The sequence below is a fragment of the Onychostoma macrolepis genome, chromosome 08, assembly GCF_012432095.1.
Source record: "Onychostoma macrolepis isolate SWU-2019 chromosome 08, ASM1243209v1, whole genome shotgun sequence".
Lineage (NCBI taxonomy): Eukaryota > Metazoa > Chordata > Actinopteri > Cypriniformes > Cyprinidae > Onychostoma > Onychostoma macrolepis.
The window spans coordinates 16,624,255-16,643,914 of NC_081162.1; the positions used below are offsets into that span (position 1 = coordinate 16,624,255).

General features: G+C 37.0%; 1 protein-coding gene across 9 annotated transcripts in view; it reads left to right on the forward strand.

Annotated features, from left to right (window-relative positions):
* Positions 1–19,660, forward strand: part of magixa (MAGI family member, X-linked a) — a 49,434-nt gene that overhangs the window by 13,098 nt on the left and 16,676 nt on the right. For 6 of the 9 annotated variants that reach the window (XM_058785792.1, XM_058785799.1, XM_058785800.1 and 3 more), the window contains exons 4-12: positions 3,349–3,468; positions 6,842–7,015; positions 7,719–7,896; positions 8,592–8,662; positions 9,648–9,815; positions 11,549–12,041; positions 12,605–13,115; positions 13,215–13,278; positions 13,995–14,393. In XM_058785792.1, coding sequence (XP_058641775.1) covers positions 3,349–3,468; positions 6,842–7,015; positions 7,719–7,896; positions 8,592–8,662; positions 9,648–9,815; positions 11,549–12,041; positions 12,605–13,115; positions 13,215–13,278; positions 13,995–14,393 — 2,178 coding nt within the window. The remainder of the gene's footprint in view (positions 1–3,348; positions 3,469–6,841; positions 7,016–7,718; positions 7,897–8,591; positions 8,663–9,647; positions 9,816–11,548; positions 12,042–12,604; positions 13,116–13,214; positions 13,279–13,994; positions 14,394–19,660) is intronic. The other 3 variants (XM_058785796.1, XM_058785795.1, XM_058785797.1) reach the window with 3 other exon arrangements.

Here is a 19,660-nt window from a genome sequence, read left to right on the forward strand (position 1 = left end):
TCTCCTTTGCCAAGATAATCCATCCACCTCACAGGTGTGGCATATCAAGATGCTGATTAGACAGCATGATTATTGCACATTATTGCTGAAATGATCAAAAACTTTCTTATCTCTATTATATTTTGTTATTATTTTAAATCGGTGCTATTGGTCATTATTATGTCGGTTTGTGGGTTTTACAAATATTTAACCAATGAAAAGCATTCAAAAGAGCTTGTGACTAAACCTTGTAACGGCATTGGATCCTCAAATTGTCAGTCACCTCCATTCAGAATGAAGTGCCGCCGACGTGCAGTCTACTTCTTTGCAATGCAAGGGTAAATAAAGAACTGATGTTTGAATAAGTACAGCGTTTTCTTTACTCAAGAGAAGAGTCTTAGCATTTGCTGTCTAGTTGTAGCCAATACACTTTTGTACATTTTAAATATCTTAGCTGTTCGTCTTTTATATTGTGAGATTTTGGCCAAATATATTAACAGCAAGAGAAACTGAGTGCCCATATAGCTACAATAAACTTTATAACCTGCAAACTGGTGAAAACGTGATGCTATTAATTTACTGCGTCAGAGGCGGCCGTTCTAATGATGGACGAAACACAGATCTGTCACTCGCTCGTTAAAAACCTCATTAACTCCATTTGAGTATGATTTTCAGAAATTAAATGCAAGTGTCTGATTATATATAAAGCCAAAATACCAACTCTGATGACACAATGTTTAATTATTGGGAAAAAAAATAAATAAATAAAAATACATTTACCCTTTCTATCTTTTCTTTTTCTTTTTTTTTAATGCTTTGTGGTGTGCTGTTGGATTTTTTTACATATCAAAACTGTGCCGTGGCAGAAAAAAGGTTGGGAAACACTGAACTAACCCTTTAACAAAATGCATATGGACCAGACCTCATGCTTTTTAGTCATAGGTCTGGCTACACGAGAAGATTATACAATATGTAAAATGACTCCTTGCTGCTTCTCTCTGTCCACCAAGGGCTTCTTGGCCTGAAAAAGGTTGAAGACCCTGCAGTAAAACAACCACATTGAAAACACAAACGAGAAAGATACTGAAATACATCAGCCAGCAAAAGCATGCATGCAATCTCATGCTTTGATGCTCTCAGAGACTGTAAACAAATCCAGTTTACAATCATGTCAAACCTCATGCGGAGTCAAAGGTTCAGTCACTTTGAGGCAATGCACTTTAACCATTGCCATGGCAACTGTCATCAAATGTCACAGCAGTGTGCTCATTTTGAATGGAACTGTTCCATATTTGGCCTTGGCAACAAAACTGCAACTATTTTCAGAAATGATTGCATGCATTTATTAATGTATAGCTCCTGCCTGCTCCTTTAAAACATTAGGCACCCATTCACCATAACAGCTGATGTATTTAATCTGTCCCACATTATTCAAATTTCACCTATTTCCTGCTCTTGAATCCCAAAGCTGCACATTTGTCTTTGTCTCCAGCCTGAGGTACCCTGCTGTGCCTTTCAGCGCTCCTGTGCATGCATATACGCATAAACGCGTCAGCACCCAAACACAGACCCATTCACGCATGCTTGCGAATGTACACATAAGCACACTCATATTTGTGCATCCATTCACATAACGTTTTATCTGTCGGTTCAGTTAAATAGCCTGTCTACTTGAAAAAAAAAGGCTTTCCCAAATAACACATTTATTCATCACATCATTATTTTGACACCATAAAGCAGCTCATTTTACTGTCACTTCTCTGAATAGATTGCAGGCAATTAGAAGACTGTAAGATGCTCCTCTTATCTGTTCTTTTAGAATGAAATAGCACAGGTGTGTCAGTATAAATGTACATAGCTATGTTTAACCAGGTGCTGATTGTCATGCTAAATAGTTAACATGGGGTTGCATTGGGGCTTTTAGAATCAACATGAAGTTAGCATTATTTATTTTTCTAAAACTCGTTCCTGGTCTTATTTTGTGTAATTCATCAGTACATGTTATTCCCAAAGAAAAAAAAAAAATTTTCCTCGTAATCTTTCATCAAGATGTAATAACTTGCTCAACTGTCCTTTCCAGCGGACATCACAGATCGCTATATTTCAACCCCAACCACCTGGCTCCGTTCTGAAAATTTACGCTTGCTTTTCACAATCCAATCAGTTTCTGATGGATACGTTTTTTCCCTGTTAAATATCCAGACTCAGAAATGTCATGTTACGAATGTAAAAAACCTTCAATGCCAAAATCCTTAATGTCTCATTCTACACATTCATTAGGCATTCATTTCAGAGTGAATGTATAGGTTCAAGTTTGTTGCATTAAAATGTCATTATTTCAAAAGAAAAAAACACTCTCATATGCTTTTTGCATGGGCTGTCAGTAGGATTAATGCAATACAGGCACTGTGATGTCTCATATAGGCTTGGGACAATGCAGTGTTTTGTTATTAATGGATGATTTATTGTATATAGTGGCTGAAGGCTTTTAAGTCATTACAGTCCTGCTTGATGTTGAGTAACTATGCGTTGTATCCATGCAATATGTGCGCTACCTCATAAACCACGTACCTTTTCTCTACCTGAAGACTTTTGCTTCAGAGCCATTTGTTATGTTGGCAAGGTCGATTGATCAAAGTGTGCAGGTTCCCTACTGTATCTCTTCCGCAACACTGGAGAGTTGCAGTGATCAATTTAGCCTAAATCGGGATGCACTGCTAATCTACCTCAGGAAAATCCACTTTTCTCAACTTTCATTTGAGATGGAAAACTGAGAGGGAGTTGTATAATCTCATCACTGTGGGATTATAGAGCAAGGCTGAAGTGTTTGAAATCATAATCAGGTGTCGCCTCACACCGCCAAAGTCATATGCAAACAGACACACAGACAGTTTGTTTAATATATAGTTAGAATGTAAACGCTGTTATGTAACTGATTTTAACTTCATTTGACACTCACATCAGATATTAAACTCTGCCTGTTTTCCATATCAATGCCAATCAACTTGCTACAAGTATGTGTGTGAGTGAGACAGCTGCGTCTCTGTTTTCTGAGGTTCTGTAGATCCAAACATCAAATGCATCAAAGCAGACTTGCCTCCTGGTGATGTCATCAGGATGTTTTTTTTTAAATGCATCAGATTTTTAGCAAAGGGAAGATGCAACTTTATGAAAAAATAATGATCTTTTAAAATGTCCTGTGTGTTTGTAGCACTACTGGCCTTTCTATTTTTACATTTTCCATTTAAATGGCTTGTTGTCTGCTTATAACAAATTCATACGTCTTTTTTGCTAAGTTAAGCAAAAAGCAAAAACATTGTATTTTTTACTAATTACATTCTTATGTTTGCTCCCCCTGCTTTGACCCAGGTACGACCAGGCAACCACGGGATGGAGAGATCTCAGGGGTGGATTATAACTTTGTGTCCATTGAGGAATTCTTCTCACTGGAAGAGTCTGGAGCCCTGCTGGAAAGTGGGAAGTTTAAAGGTCAGTGTCAGTATTGCCAAACCGTTGTTTCTTAACTAGGGGGTTCCATGGGGGGCTCAGCATGACTTAAAATGATTCAAAATAAGACAAAAATGAGCTAAAACAAATTAACAGCAAGATATTTCTTATTTTAATTTCAGGATTCCCATGGTCTTGTAAAACCTCTATAAAAACAAGTAAGATTTCTAGACCTGGAAATTATATAATAAAATAAATGAATAAAATAAAGTGCCATGGGCATTTGTGTAATAAATATAAATTTGTCTAGTTATGCCGAGCAATTTATTTATTTATTTGCGATTTATACTTATTTTTGTTTTGTTATTGTTTTTTTCTTTTCAAAAACTATGTGTGCCCATGAAATAAAATACGTTTTTAAAGCAAAACTAAGGTTTGGGGGGCCTTTAAAATTGTTGTGGACAGCCTTTAAAATTGTTGTGGACAGTGGAGGGCTTTTGAGTCAAAATTATTGAGAAGCACTGATCTAGACAGTTATTTCATTGCTTATCAAGCAATTATATTTTCTCTCAAATAACAAATTAAAATATCAAATGCTAAAAAATAAAAAAATGCTTATGAGCAAACTTACACAAAAACTGCAACTGCAGAACTCAGACCACCATTCACTAAGTTTTTCATATTTGTTTATTAAATATTTAGGCTGATTTGATCGTATTTTTCAGCTACCAGTATGTGTGTTTTACACATTTTACCTTGTTAAAATCCATTCTATTCCACAGATTTAACTCAAATTCATATTCAGACAAATTCATATGTAAACGTATGGAACAGACATGCCTTGTTTTAGATATAAGAGTTATTTACTGTTCTACTGAGTTTGTGCTCTCATGCATTTGAGTTTGTGTGTGCTCGTCAACACATGGTGAGGGTCAGGGCGTCACGCCAGAGCTTCAAATGCTCAAGCCAATCAGAATCAAGAGAAGCACCCTCCAGACTGCGGAGAAAAGTGCCGTGCAGGCTCAGTTCTGTCCTCCAACATTATCAGCAGAAAGAGCTGAAAAAGAGCCATAATGGAGAGAGAACAAGCGTGTAACGCAGACTGATGTCTGAGCCTGCTGATGTCTTTGTTAAGGGTCTCACACACAGCTGCAGATTCACACTATGACATCCTTTAAAGTTGCAGCTCTTGGATTTATGAATATGTTTCCGCTGACTCGTGTTTTTGATGCCGCTGCGCCACTTTCCTTTGTCTTTGAAAAGTAAGAAAGATATTGTTCACTTATTAGGTCCATCTCAATCCCACATAAAAATGGACTGATGACTCGTGGTCCAATCACTGACCATGTCAATGTCAATATCAATGATAGGGACTTCTTTTTGTTTAATTTAGTTTTTTTTTTTAGATTTAGACCTTTTAGATTTTTACTTATCCTGCCGAAATCTTCACTCTATATACACGACTGTTCAAACGAATGGGGCTTTTGAAAGTCTTTTATGCTCACCAAGGCTTTATTTGATCAAAGATACAATACAAAAACAAGAATATTGTGAAATTTTAAATAACTTTTCTCTATTTGGATATATTATAAAATGTAATTTATTCTTGTGATGGCAAAGCTGAATTAGCAGTTGTTACTCCAGTGTCACATGATCCTTCATTCTAATATGCTGATTTAGTGATCAAGAAAGATTTCTCGTTATTATCAATATTGAAATCAGTTGTGCTACTTAATATTTTTGTTGAAAACGTGATGCATTTTTCCCAGGATTCTTTGACGAATAAAAACTTCAAAAGAACAGCATTTGAAATAGAAATGGAAATATTACTTCTAACAATATAATTGCCTTTACTGTCACTTCTGGTAAATTTAATTCATCCTTGCTGAATAAAAGTACTAATTTCTTAATAAAACCTTAATGACCCTAGGAACTCTAGAAAGGTGAGATTAGGTATGTTTTAATATGTCTATAATTAATAACAAAAGTGTTTTTAACACCTGAGCAGTGATGCCCTGCAGCTCATGAGTCATCTCTCCAGCCAGAAACCACACCACACTCCTACTTTTCTATCACTCTGTACAGGAGAAAAGAAGCTTTTCTCTGTAATCCCTATTTCAGTTTCTCTGTCTCCGATCACCCCTCCACCCCCATTCCCTCTCTCTCTTTCTCTCTCTCTGTTTATTTTTTTCTCCAGTTGTAAATAAGCTGCAGTGAGGGAGTTATGCTGCGGTTAAGTATCACTGAAAGTGCCAAACATGTAAACTCTTAGCTGCGAAGGATTGTGCGCCCCTAGTGGTCCTATAGTGTAAATTGTGGGGTTTTTTTCACCTGACCATTTATATGTTGTATGCTTTTACTTTAGCGTTTTTTAGAGGTAGATATTCAGAGGTGGATTAATCTCATGTTTTTGCCATTGATCTGGATGCTAAAAGAGCTCTGGAACATCCTGTCAGTTTATTAGTTTCATAACAGCTGCAGTGATTAAGGGTTTTAAAGAGAGTGTGATCTAGGGCAGTGGCAGCCAGGAGCAGGAAAAAATCCTCTTTTGATAAAATGTACAACTAGAACTATATAATTAAAACTGGTGTTTTGAAAGATACATTGGGGTCACATGAACCATTGGAAATGGCTTTTAAATTTAAGATTATTTTAAAGGAGGAAAGTTTAGGATTTTTTACACTTTGAAATGAAGAAATATTATGATATAAAATTTCACTAATCAAGTAAGCAAATTTATGACACTGATCATATGAAGTCCTTGTTACAAAAGGTCAGATTTTCTTGCTTCCATTGAAGCACAAGGTGATCTTTTGGAACATCCACTCAAATCATGCAGGATAACATGGATCATCAGATTTTGTGGAGCTCTTGCCAGATTTGTGGAGTTCATGCCTGTTTGAGTACATGTTGTTACTACAGGAATAAGGGGTTCATGTTAATTTGAATATTTCACAATTGTTATGCTGGAAATATGTAATGAAGAATGTTGTATTATATTAGACATAAATTTACTAGTGGTTTTAGATGTTTGTTTGTATGTCAGGTAGCCTAAATGTAAATTTGAATGTTTTTTTCGGATTTATTTTTCTTTTCAATGTTAATGGTGTGCTCATAGGGTTTGTATTTTGCTGGATTAATACCTTTTTGTTTTTGAAAATTGAGATCCAAAGCCTTCTGTCTCAAGCTGTTTTGAGTCTCCTATTCTGTTCCACAATTCTAGAAATGGCTCTTTGGCTGCCTCAAGAAAACTCAAGGAACAATAGTATTTAGGTTGAAAATGGATGATCTTGTCAAGGACTGTTTCAGTTAGCGCATGTGTCTAAAGGCCATTGTTTTTGAATTTTGCTGATCGGAAATTTTTTTCGATTGTGGCTTCATAGAGGCCATTTCTAAAAAATCTCCATCATCACAGGGAACTATTATGGCACACCTCGGCCAGTCCACATCGGTCCTGACAGCCCCCCCATTACATACCAGGAACATCGAAATCTCCTGAGGAACTTCCGTACCCGTAGCAAATCGCTCAGCAACCTGGAAAAGGCAGTGGAGGAAGGGGACAACAGCGAGGAAGACTCTGGTCTTTCAGGTATTCAGCTGTTGGGTCCACCTTTATTTTGAAATTAGTTGTTTTTATTTCTTGAACAAGTATTTTTAAATGCAAGCAACTTCCTATCTCATGGTACAGTAATATATTTAGGAAACATTTTCTGTTGAGACTGGGAACTTCTCTTTTTTTATTATTATTATTTTTTTTATCAGGATCTATAACTTATGGTGTACCCCAAGGCACAAATTTGGGTCCTTTTAATTTTTCCTCTATATGTGCTCCCTTTAGGTAAATTTTTTTCCAAAACTTAGTATCTCCTTCCACTGTTGCACAGACAATACATTTATCTTCCAAAATCCATTGTTAAAACTAACATAAAAGTTAAAGCCTAACATAAAGCAAAAGCCAATGAGAAGTTGCTTAAATATTGTGTGTAATATACAGTATGTTGAGTTTTGTGTGGCATGCTGAATCTTCCAGCATCTCTGGATTTGACTGGGTTTCAAATGCAAAATGGTTAAAAACTTCACAGTTTTTGAACACTCAACCAGGACATGCTTACATTTTTATGTTTTTGACATTAAAAACTATGGAATTGTATTAAGGATTGATGCCTTTCTCATATTAGAGCTGGCAAGAGGAGAGTAACATGAACAGCGTAACCTCTCGCTGGCCTGAGTTTGCCTAAGATTATACAAGACGGCTGCATCTCATGTCATGTTCACTGTACTTTGTTTCCCAGCGGGGTCTGCAGGAGCCAGCAGTGCCCCTCCCACCACCATTGTCTCACCTAATCAGACTTGGGATTTAGGCGGTGGGCGGGATGGAGGGGTTGCCATGGAGAATGGAGCACGTGGAGGGGCATTGCCTGAAAACTGGGAGCTGGCATTCAGTGACACGGGCGAACCCTATTACATCAAGTGAGTCAGCAGGGGGAGAAGGAAAATATAAGATGGTATAGTGAGAAATAGAGTGGGCAAGAATAGAGACAGAAGGTCATTTGCTTCCTCCAGTAATCAAAGATTATATTCAAAGTTGACATGATGCCTTTGTATGTCACATTGGATTTTTGACATGTGAGGGCGACACTTGAACTTTAAGATGTGCGTCAATGAGAAATGTTTAATTCAGTGGATGGCGTACAGTTATCATGTTGGAAGTAAATGTGATTATTTTGTATTTTTTATGCAAAAAAGGGTGACATTTGAACTCTAAAATGCACGTCAATGAAAAACGCAGAATCTTTGCCTTACCCTATGAAAATTATGTTCACTTAATGGGGTTATTTTGTATTTTTGATGCAATTTTGTGTAAAAAAAAAAAAAAAGGGTGACATTTGAACTTCAAAATGCACGTCAAAAAATGCATAATCTTTGCCTTCATCTATGAAAATTAAGTCAGCTTAATGTGGTTATTCTGGATTTTTGATGCAATTTTGTGTAAAATAAGGGCGACATTTGAACTTTAAGATGCACATCAGTGAAAAATGCATAATCTTTGCCTTTATCTATGAAAATTAAGTCCTCTTAATGTTTATTGCTCTCAGAACGGAAGTTGTATTTCATCTTAAAGTTGCTGATGAAACAAAGTCTCTCTCATTTCTCTAATTTTTCAGCCATAACTCAAAGACCACAAGCTGGCTGGACCCAAGGACTCAGGGCAAAGAGATTTTCAGCAAGACAGAGTGTGAGTGTATATGTGTGCATGTGTGTGTGAGCTTGGCTCCACTTTTGCCCCAAACATACTCTCACTCTCTCTGCAGTCTTCACACAAAGATTAATGACAAACCTTCCTGGAGCCATTTAGTCTTTCTCTCACGCCTTCATCTTATCCCTTGTTTCCTTTGCCTTTCAAACCTTATCCACGAGCCCCTCGTCTCTCCCCACTCCCTTTCTCCTCTCATCTCTCTTTTTCCTTTAAAGTTATCTATCACTCAAAGTATGCTCTCTTACATTTGAGAAGGTCATGTCTACTATCACTTCTGAGCTGAGTGATCTTCAGAAGTCATCATGTCTGTTACTATGCACATATGTGTAAGAAGCCCATGTGTGCAAATACATTTATGTGCATACATATGTAAAATCTAATTTAACCATGAGGAAAAAGTTTTAGAAGTTTGAAAAACAAATGGTGTGTATAATAAATAGTGTAATAGTATATATGGTATACTGCCTACTGTTGTGAAACAATATACATTTCGCAGGTTTCAGATTGCATGATTAATTCAGCGGTTGGAGTACAGTTATCATGCTGGAAACAAATGTGGTTACTTTGAATTTTTAGATGCAATTTTGAGTAAAAATAATCTAATGTCTGTTGCAAATGTAGTAATGTTAATAATGTAGTCTGTTCAAATAATGAATGAAACAAAATGAAAGAAAAAGGTTAAAGGGCACTGTTGTATGCTGCACATTTTGCCACTACTGCACATTTTACTGTAGAATAGAAAAAGTGTGCGACTGAACATTTTATACAGAGGATAACCAGTACAGCCCATATCCCAGCAGATGGCACTGTTGTTTAGCAGTCAACTCCATTTTGAAACACTGTAGTGTTTAGGCGGTTTGGCTTAAAGACATTGTTAAAACTCTGTGGACTTTGCATCCCATGTATAGATACTTACTTACTTACTTACTTATGTTTGTTTGTTGTGTATGTGTGTGTGAATTAGTACCTGCATTCACAGACCAACCATCTGAACTGAAGGGCTATTCCATACACACCCGCCTGTCGAAAGGGCCTCGTGGGTTTGGCTTTAACATTGTGGGTGGCAGTAGACCTCGAGAGTTCCTGCAGGTGTACAGCGTCACCCCTGGAGGCCCGTCTGCACTCAAAACAGGTGAGTTTTAACCCTGTGTCGTGTCCTTTAAAAAAATAAAAAATAACACTGATGCAGCTGGCACTGTATTGCAAGCAATACCACACAAGAAACTAAAAACAAATTATAGGGACCTAAAATATAAATGGCACGATGTTCCAACGGTGGGTGAACTGAGGCATAAATATTTCTTAATAGTCATGTAAAATTACTACTGTGTTTTTATTATTATTATTATTATTATTATTATTATTATTCAGTAAAGCTGTTTTTGTTATTTAAAACAAAAAGGACAAAGCAGTCATTTTATGTTAAATTGCTCACGTCTTTCCTATGACGCTTTGCACAAGCATATTCAGGAATAATTATGATGATGATGATTTATTATTTTTCAGTTTAGATGTTTTTTTACTTAATAGGAAAAAATGGCATGAAGCAGTCTTTTTTTAATGTTAAGTTACTTGTTTTTCCTCAATATGACACTTTGCACAAACATATTCGTGGAGGCATCAGCTGTAATGTTTAATGGTTTCATCTGGCTACTTTTATTCTAATTTCACAATGAGAATAATTAAAATTTTAAATATAAATTTGGTCAAATAATAAAAAAAAAAGAATCAAGGATTTTCCTGCATCATTCATATTACCTTGGCAACACGAGTATTCTCTTTTGGAAGCTGCTATGGCTTCTGCTTTTTGCTGCTTCTGTGTAAATCTGCAGTAGAGGAGATGGCACTTCAACGGTCAGTTCTTTTAAATATTTATAGATTTATGACAGATATAATAATTTAATAACACACACAGATTTGTGCAGGGGGCTCTTAAGGACATTGTGAATCATATGTGACGTAATGGTACTGCTGACTTTTAACATCCTCTTTTTATGCTTAGAAGACAAAAAGCCTATAGATCAGGATTTAAGTCAGATCATTTATAGATGGCAGAAAAACCAGGGGAAAGAAAAGGATCGGATGGATAAAAGATAGATTTTACCACGAGAGTATGAGCTGTTTGCTTTTCTGCTCTCCCTATCCTTTAATCTACCCCTTCAATCCTCACTTTTATTTTAGGCAGGAAATCCCTTGACATTCTTTCTCTCTCTGGATTAGATTAGTGTGTGTGTGTGTGTGTGCATGTGTGTGTGTATTTGGTGATTTGGAGGGTCTCATGGTTTGAATCTGCTCATCTGTTCTTAATCCAGATGGGCCTGTAGGTTTTAATCTGCTTGTCTCTTACACACAACACTGTCCACTCACGTGTACTAACAAAACCAAACACACACACACACTCTCACTCACTTATCCTTAAAGGGGTCACATGGTACCTTAAAAATCCTTTGAGATTTGTCTCTTTTTTTTTGTTCCAAAACATTTTTTTTTATTTTAGTTTAGTTGATAAAATAAGGAATAACTAAAAATCAATAAAAAAGAATTTATCATGACCATTTTCAACCATCTTTGACCCTTAGTTCACAAAACTGAGACAAAGGTCAGACTGTAAAGATCAGGGACCTTGTTAAAACAGCCTTCATCCTCCCCGTTCAAACATTAGTTTCAGTAAATTGTCGTTTTCGACTGGTATAAAATTTTGAAAGTTACAGCGTGTTTATATTGTACACTGAATTTCTTAAACTTACAAAATTAAGGACATTTTGATGCCTTATTATATGACCACTTTAATACTTGAGAATCTGATTGGTTTTGATTTCCCACATGTGTAAATGCAAAATGTTTCTCGCTCTGTCTCTCTCTCAGCGGACATCCTAGTGTTCATCAATGACTCATGTGTGCTGGGTCTGTCCCATAAAGAGGTTGTAGAGATGCTGAAATCTGTCCCCATGGGTCACAGCGTGGACGTGGTTCTCCGTCGAGGTTACCCAATGCTTTACAACCCTGATGGCTGCCCCAAAACCAGCCTTTCCTCCCCTTCTGACCCAACCAGCGCCAACCCTACAGCCCCTGGGTCTGCTCAATCCCAGGTCCAACATCCCGATGGACACCAGCCTGGCTTGGTGAACCTCAACCGCTCCATGTCTCACCACAACAACTTCTACCCCCGCATGCAGAAAGAGTCATTGGATGCTAATGGAAACACAGCACCCCAGCTTTCATACGCAATGGCCAATGGAAATGGAGTGGGAGGGACTATAGGGATGGGGGCGGTGACTTCTTCAAATGCCCCTCCTCCATCAGAGCGGATGAGCTCCAGCCATAGCGATACGGAGGTCTGCTCTGTTGTCACGCGCAGGTAACCAGAATGACATTTCAGACTAGTTCAGTTATTATCATTATTATTAATAAATAACCATGTTAATTCATGATTATGGTCATGGTTGTGATCTTGATATTATTATAATAATAATAATAATAATAATAATAATTATTATTATTATTATTATTATTATTATTATTGTTGTTGTTTTGTTCATGATAATAATTATCATTAATGAACATGGTGGTAATAATATTGAATAATAATAACATTAATATATAACTGTTTGTTAATGATTTATTAATAATTATCATTAATGAACCTGTTTGTGATATTATTATTATTATTATTATTATTATTATTATTATTATAACCGTGTTTATTCATGATTATTATTATTAATGAACATGGTTAATATTAGTAATAATAAATAGTTATTTCAAAATAAAATTAATAAACATTGTAATAATAATAATAATAATAATAATATCATGACCATGTTCGTTAATGATTATTATTACAATACTATTATAATTATTTTATTGTTATTGATGCTGTTCTTTTTGCACAAGCATTTATTTCTTCCACTCTCCATCTAGAGCTTCCCTCGTCCGAAGCTACAACAACAACACTCTTCCAGCTCTTTCTCACGTCCATCACAGTTCTAAGTCTTCCAAGAGTGATCTCTCCTCTGCTGCGCTCCCACTACCCCAGCCTGAGGTGGGTCCTACCGCCCCGCCAGGAGCACCCAGCACCCAGCGGGCTCCAATGCCCCAAACATCTCTTGCTGTTGCACCCCCGACCGAGCACCCACCCTGTGGTTTCAACGGGTGTCCAGCCAACAATCCCCCGCGACCTCTTCCGGGTGGCCTAGGGTCCCCCGGAGCCCCAGGTGGGGTAGGCTGCGGGGGAGGGGGTGAGCTGGTACCTGTGGCCTTGGGCAGGAGTGAGGGAGGGGGTATGGGTTTCAGTGTGACTGCTGGGGGGCAGGGAGGGCAGCTGGCGGTGGTGAAGAGAGTTTGGGACAGACGACAATGCCACTCCCTACAGCCAGGGGACGCCATTATTAAAATCAACGGCGCTGATGTGCAGAGCCTCAGCTTCGCACAGGTAATTCATTAACTCTTCGGGTCTGTTTCTGAAGCCCTTTCGCTCATCAACCTTACATACTTTGAATCCTCGCAAATGATAATTTTTTCATATGAATAGGTGCAGCGAGTGCTGCAAGAACATACCAAACAGGGTGAGGTGGTCTTACTGGTTTACAGAGGAGGTGAGTGTCCTCCACATCGTCTATGAATATATCGCTTATAATATTCCATAAAAAAACATAAGAACTGTCCATTTTGATTTCATGATCACTTTAAAATGTTATATTATTTAATCTAAATAAATTACAAATAAATTACTGAAAACTTTTTGTTTAGTATGAAAAATAAATATTCAGTGGGAGATGTGAAAGATAAATTTGTTTAACATTTGTTATTATTTATTAATGTTTCATTGTTATTTTAACAATGTCAATTAAGAATAATTGTGCAACGGAATACAAACCGTAGTTTAAAAAAACAGATTTGTTTTTGTTTATTTATTTATTGGCTGTGCAATATGTTAACTATAACACTATGGAGGAAAACAATGAAGTACAAACAACTGTCTAATATAAATTATATAACTAATACATATAGTCAAAAGTAGGGTGTGTAAAATTATTGTTTTAAAAGATTTAATTTAATTTAGCTTTATATCAAAGGTAATCTAAATGTAAAAAAAAAAGAGAAATTAGCATTTAAATATCAAATACTGGCTGATACCATTAAATTAAAAAATAATATTAAATTAAAAAAAAATAATAATATTGTCCGATAACCAATATAATATAATAGAAAAACATCATATCAAGAAAAATCTTTATGACATTTTCATACCATTACACAGAACACCATACATCCTGCCTCTATCACCCATCAGTATCCTGTTCTCTCTCAGGTTCTCTTTGTTCCCCAGGCTCCCCAAATGCCTATAAGAGACCTCCTCCCTCCCTGGGCACCCCTGATCTGACCTCGCCCTCCTCCGATGGTGCTGTGCCCAGCCAGAGCACCCTCTCTCCCTCCTCACCTTGCGGTGACCTCCCCAACTTGGTCCAAAGCACCAGCTTCCTGGACTCAGTGCCCGTGACCCTGACCCTAGAGCCCCGGGACTGGATAGGAGTCGAGGACGGACCTGCTCAGTGGAGCCGTACTGCTCCCTCTAATCTCGGCGCAGTATCCAAAGGCCATGTAGACACGAGGGGAGCGATCTCTTCCAGAGCGATGGAGGTGGAGTTGAGACGGAGACCAGGAGAAGGATTCGGGTTTGTCATCGCATCCCAGGACGTAATGAATGGAAGTAAGTACAAGCTGGGTTGCAGCAGGATCTGCATTTATGTGACCTTGTGACCTTTGTTTGATCTCTGGTTATTGAGGTATTTGAAAGCAATAAGAGAACATTTAATACATTAATACAATGTTAAATCAAAACTAGGGTTCTGGAAATATATCCTACTTTCTGTCTCCATAAAGTAATTATCACAATCCTGCTTTGCTCCATGTTTGGAGGCCAGGTAAATTGTGAAAAAAAAAATATTTTCAAGAAAAAGGGCATTTTACCCCTCTAAACATGTTGGTCATCTAAGTCATTCCATTATGCAATAAGCATGTGCACAAAAATCCCTAATTAGCAGACTAATTATGATTTCTTTCACTTGATTTGAGGCTTTGCTGATTTGAAGCTTTTGCTCTTTACAGTTGTTTTTAATTAGTCATAAATGTACATTTATGATTTGTACCTCAATGCTCTAAATGTTGAAGGTGAAAGTTAAATATAAATGTAGGTTTAGTTAAAGTCCAAATGAGGTCAAGGTTTGTGTCCAGCAGTCGACAAAAATGGAACCGTTTCCTGAGTGCACAGTTTTTCCTGTTTTCTTTGTTTTTTTCTTGTGCATTGTCCTTTGTACAGTTGTTCAGTAGTTCAGTACTTGTTCACTGTTAATCGCATCTTATATTGTTTCTTCTGTAACACAGAGATTTGCAAGAAATAACCATTGACATATGTCTGTTTTGGACGTTTATGGTTTTGTTACATTTTCTAAAAGTTTATGTAGCTACAGTACTTCATAGAGCCAAATGTTTACATAAAAGTTTCTGGTAACTAGACAGTGCATCTGACATAATTCAATACACTGAATATGTAATTTTGTAATTGATGATATTTAGTATAATCCTGTTATATTACTTTATTACTTTATTACTTAAATACCCTTCATATTTTCAGTTGTAACATCCAAATGTCCAATGTACTTGAGTTGTGGAAACATTTGTGCGTTCAGTGCAATGATATATATTTTTTTATAATTTTGCAATAGACCAAAGTAGTATCAGACAAATTTCTATGAGGGATGATATAATTTATTAAAGATCTGGAATTTAATCAAATATGTACACCCATAATAAATAATGGTAAAAGGTTTGGGCATTTATTTGAAACAGAAATCGTTTGTAACATTATATTTTGTTTTGACTTTACTGTCACTTTAAATCAATTAAATGCATTCTTGCTGAATACAAGTATTAATTTCTATATGAAAAAAATATTAGCCCAAACTTTTTAACAGTATTGTTGTGTGTGTGTGTGTGCGTGTGTGTGCGCGTGTGCGTGTGTGTGTGCGTGCGTGTGCATTGTTAGACATCACAATATAGGGTTTTAAATATCACACACTTCCCTTCTCATGATGCTTCTTTTGAGAGAGGATTCAGTGTAGTATTAAATCACTCTTATTTGCTTTCACTCGCCATCCCTCCCTCCCTCCATCCCCCCTCTCTCTCTCTCTGTCTGCACTTTTTCACCCTCTCCCCCTCTCTATTTTCCTCAGTTCAGTTTTGTCAGTGCATGCGTCCTCAGTGTCTCTGCTCTAAGGGAAAAAACACCTGAACAGTCCTTCTTTTCTCAGTTTCCTCGCTGTTTTGTAATATTATATGTAGATTAAAGTGTCAGTGTCAGGAATTCTCTGGATTTGAAGCTGGATTTAGAAACTCTATCAGGACAACATGCTGGAAAGGCTTCAGTCTGCCCTGAAAACGGTGAAGGACGCGAAACGTAAATACTATCTTACCTCTTATGGACTCTTATAATATCTGTATTCTGCTTAATTATTGACATTGGTACTGTTTACTTTACAAACAAATGAATTATCCGCAGCTGTATCAAGTTTAGTGGATTTTAAACCATTTCCGTGTGTTTCCTAAAGCTTTGTGATTTGTTTGTTTGAACTGAGATGGGGTGTATTCAGGTAACAGTTTGTTCATGTGAGAGAGAACAGGATGCGTGTGTTGCATTGTATCCATAGTCTTTGAGCTCTCCAGGATAGTTCTTCTGAAGTGCTCCCCTTCTGATTACATCTCGGTACTTTTCATACTTCAGAGCGTCCTGGAGATGGGGTTCACCTGGACTCTCACATGCCTGAAATATTTCCACTGGCAGTGCCAATGAAAGGCTTAATTCTTCTGTGATTTGTTGGACCAGTGAACAAAGAATCATCCACACTGTAGAAGGGTCCAAATTTCTGCTTACAGACTTCAATAGCAATGAACAGAAAAAAAACCTTGAAGCATAATGTACTCTATAATATTTATATGAAACTACAAAGTCAAACAAGTCCCTACAGTTCATGGTATGTTCAAAATACTGTGGTAGTGCCATGGTACTTTTTGGGACTGTTTTTAAAGTTTTAGATATGGTGCCTTGATATTCCTTGGATATGGTATTACCATATTTTTGTGCATGGTTTATTCATTACAAAAAAGCACTGTAGTAGTACTATGGTACAGTGATGATATCATATGGTAAAACTATAGTATTCTGAAATTTACCAAGGTACTACAATTCATGGTGACACTTTAAGGTATCCTTGTAACACGTTACATGTACTTACTATTATAATAACAATAAATTATGCATAATTACATGCAAGTAACCCTAAACCAAACCCTAATCCTAAACCTAACCATGTAGTAAGTAATGTAATTAATTAATATTACTCGGTACTTAAATTCATAATTACACTGTAACAAGGAGACCTTAAAATAAAGTGTTACCCAATTCATTTACCATAGTATTTACATGGTACTGCCATGGCACAAATCCAAAAAAAAAAGCCCATTGCACCATGGTATTACTAGTTTTTAGTATTGTTTGGCCATGGTACCATATTTTTTGTTTTCGTCTACCATGGTATTCTTTGAAATCTGTTGGAGTATCATACCAGACCACATGAATATGGTATCTCTATATTTTCTTGTATTTTCTGTGTCTCAGTTAAATTATTATGAGCTGCTCACCCTGAATATCTTATCGAGTGTGTGAGATCATCTACATGAGGTCATTTGTAGGGAATGTGCAGTGTGTGTGTGTGTGTGTGTGTGTGTGTGTGTGTGTGTGTGGAACAGAGAAAGTGAGAAACACTGCATGCTCGTTCCAGTTGTGCTCAATATAAGATTGTCTGTGTCTTATCTGTATCCTCTCTATGTGCAATAATCTTAAGGTGTTGTCTTTTGCCCGTTTCCATTTTTCAGAGGAACGAGTTGTTCTAGGGTCAGCTGATGCTGTTTCGTGAAGCTTAGCCGTGTTAACAGACATTGCAAGTTCTGGATTATTGGTTGAGCATATTTTCTCAATGTCGTGTGAGGTTTTGCATTGTTCATTTTAGCGCATATTTAAATGCAAGGACTAATAAACTGGATAAGATTAAATATTAAACAGATGGTTGGATTTGCATCTTTATCCCCAAAGGGATGCAAGCATGCTTGTATATGTATGTTTGAATGTTTATGATGCATTTTGTTTTGTTGGACATGTTGTGGATCTCTTTAGACAAAATGTGTGAAATCAATTTGTTCAATGCTGGACACTCTAAGTCTGTGTCTGCAACAAAGTTTCACTGCAGAATCAGATCACTGAATAATTTACTCGCTGATCGCTGAAGGGCGTTGTTAGTGCATTAAGTACAAATGTTAGAAAACGAGGGAGTAATCGTAGTTTTGAAGTTAAGGACCTTGGTTTGTTAAACAGTGGTTCCATAAACTGGACAAAGATTCATACATTTTTCATTTCTGAACTGCTTAATGTCGGGGATATTTTGTTACAATTATAACTAAAGCTGAAGTGTGTCATTTCAAATGGAATGACAAAAAAAGTACACTCTTTTTAAACATTTCCTCATATACTCCCCCTCTTTGCCATTGGCTGGCTGATCAGATAGCCATGCCCCCAACTTACATTATTGGTCGAAAGGTCAGACTGGTTGGAACATTGTTTTGAAATACATTTTGGGAAATCAACCTAATAATTGCTTGTAGTTATTCTGTAGTAAATTTACTTGAAGCTGAAGTGTGTCATTTCAAATGGAATTGCAAAAATACCGTTTTTGATTTCCTCAAATACTTCCCCTCTCTGGCACTGGCTGGCTCATTAGATAGGCTCACGCCAAACCTACGCTATTGGTTGAACTGTTGTCAGGCTGGTTGGAATGTTCAAACAAGCAAAACAGTGTCCTGAAGAAGGTTGTTTTGCCGAAACGCGTAGATCTACTTTTAACTATTTGTAACGATTTAAGCCCAGTATATTAACTACATGGCTTTTTATCCTACCACGTGAGTGCCTTTGAAGTATTTCGTCTACATAAGCAAAACAATGTTTTGAAAGGATTCTTCTGTATATGCATCTGCATAAGAAACTGGAATAGGAGAAAGTATATTAACATAAACACTCTTCAGCTTTAATAATAACAATAACAATAGAAGCCCATAGGAGTTCAGGTATACATGAGTGCGTGTGTTTTCCTGACATGTGACAAAAGGTCATAATCTCAGCATGAGTCCTTCTGTTCTCTACTCTGCATGAGGAGTTTTGTTAGAGCGCTGCAGCCATCCACTCTCGACCCCTGATTGAACTCAGCTTCCACAACACGCAAAACCTCTGTTCTTCCCGCTGAACCCTGTGGTGTGTGCAAAAACTAGGCTCTCATACGGCTCATTGGCTCGCAGTTTAGGGGAAATCTGCCCAGACGTGAAATAACAGAGGCTCATGAATAGTGGAGCTGAACAGAAACAAGGTGTTGTGTAAAAGTTCTGAAGCGTGACCCAGTTATTCCACACATTTAAAGAGTAGTTAAAGTTTCACCCGTGCTTTTGTTGTGTTCCTGTTTGTCAGAGTTGAATTGCTGATGTATTAGAATTACTGAAAGTCTTATATACCATATACATATACATACACATACAGTGGGGAAAAAGTTATTTGATCCCCTGCTGAAAATAAATGATCAGTCTATAATTTTAATGGTAGGTTTATTTTAACAGTGAGAGACAGAATAACAACAAAAAAAAATCCAGAAAAACGAATTTCAAAAAAGTTATAAATTGATTTGCATTTTAATGAGTGAAAAAAGTATTTGACCCCTTCGCAAAACATGACTTAGTACTTGGTGCAGAAACCCTTGTTGGCAATCACAGAGGTCAGACATTTGTTGTAGTTGGCCACCAGGTTTGCACACATCTCAGGAGGGATTTTGTCCCACTCCTCTTTGCAGATCCTCTCCGAGTCATTAAGGTTTCGAGGCTGAC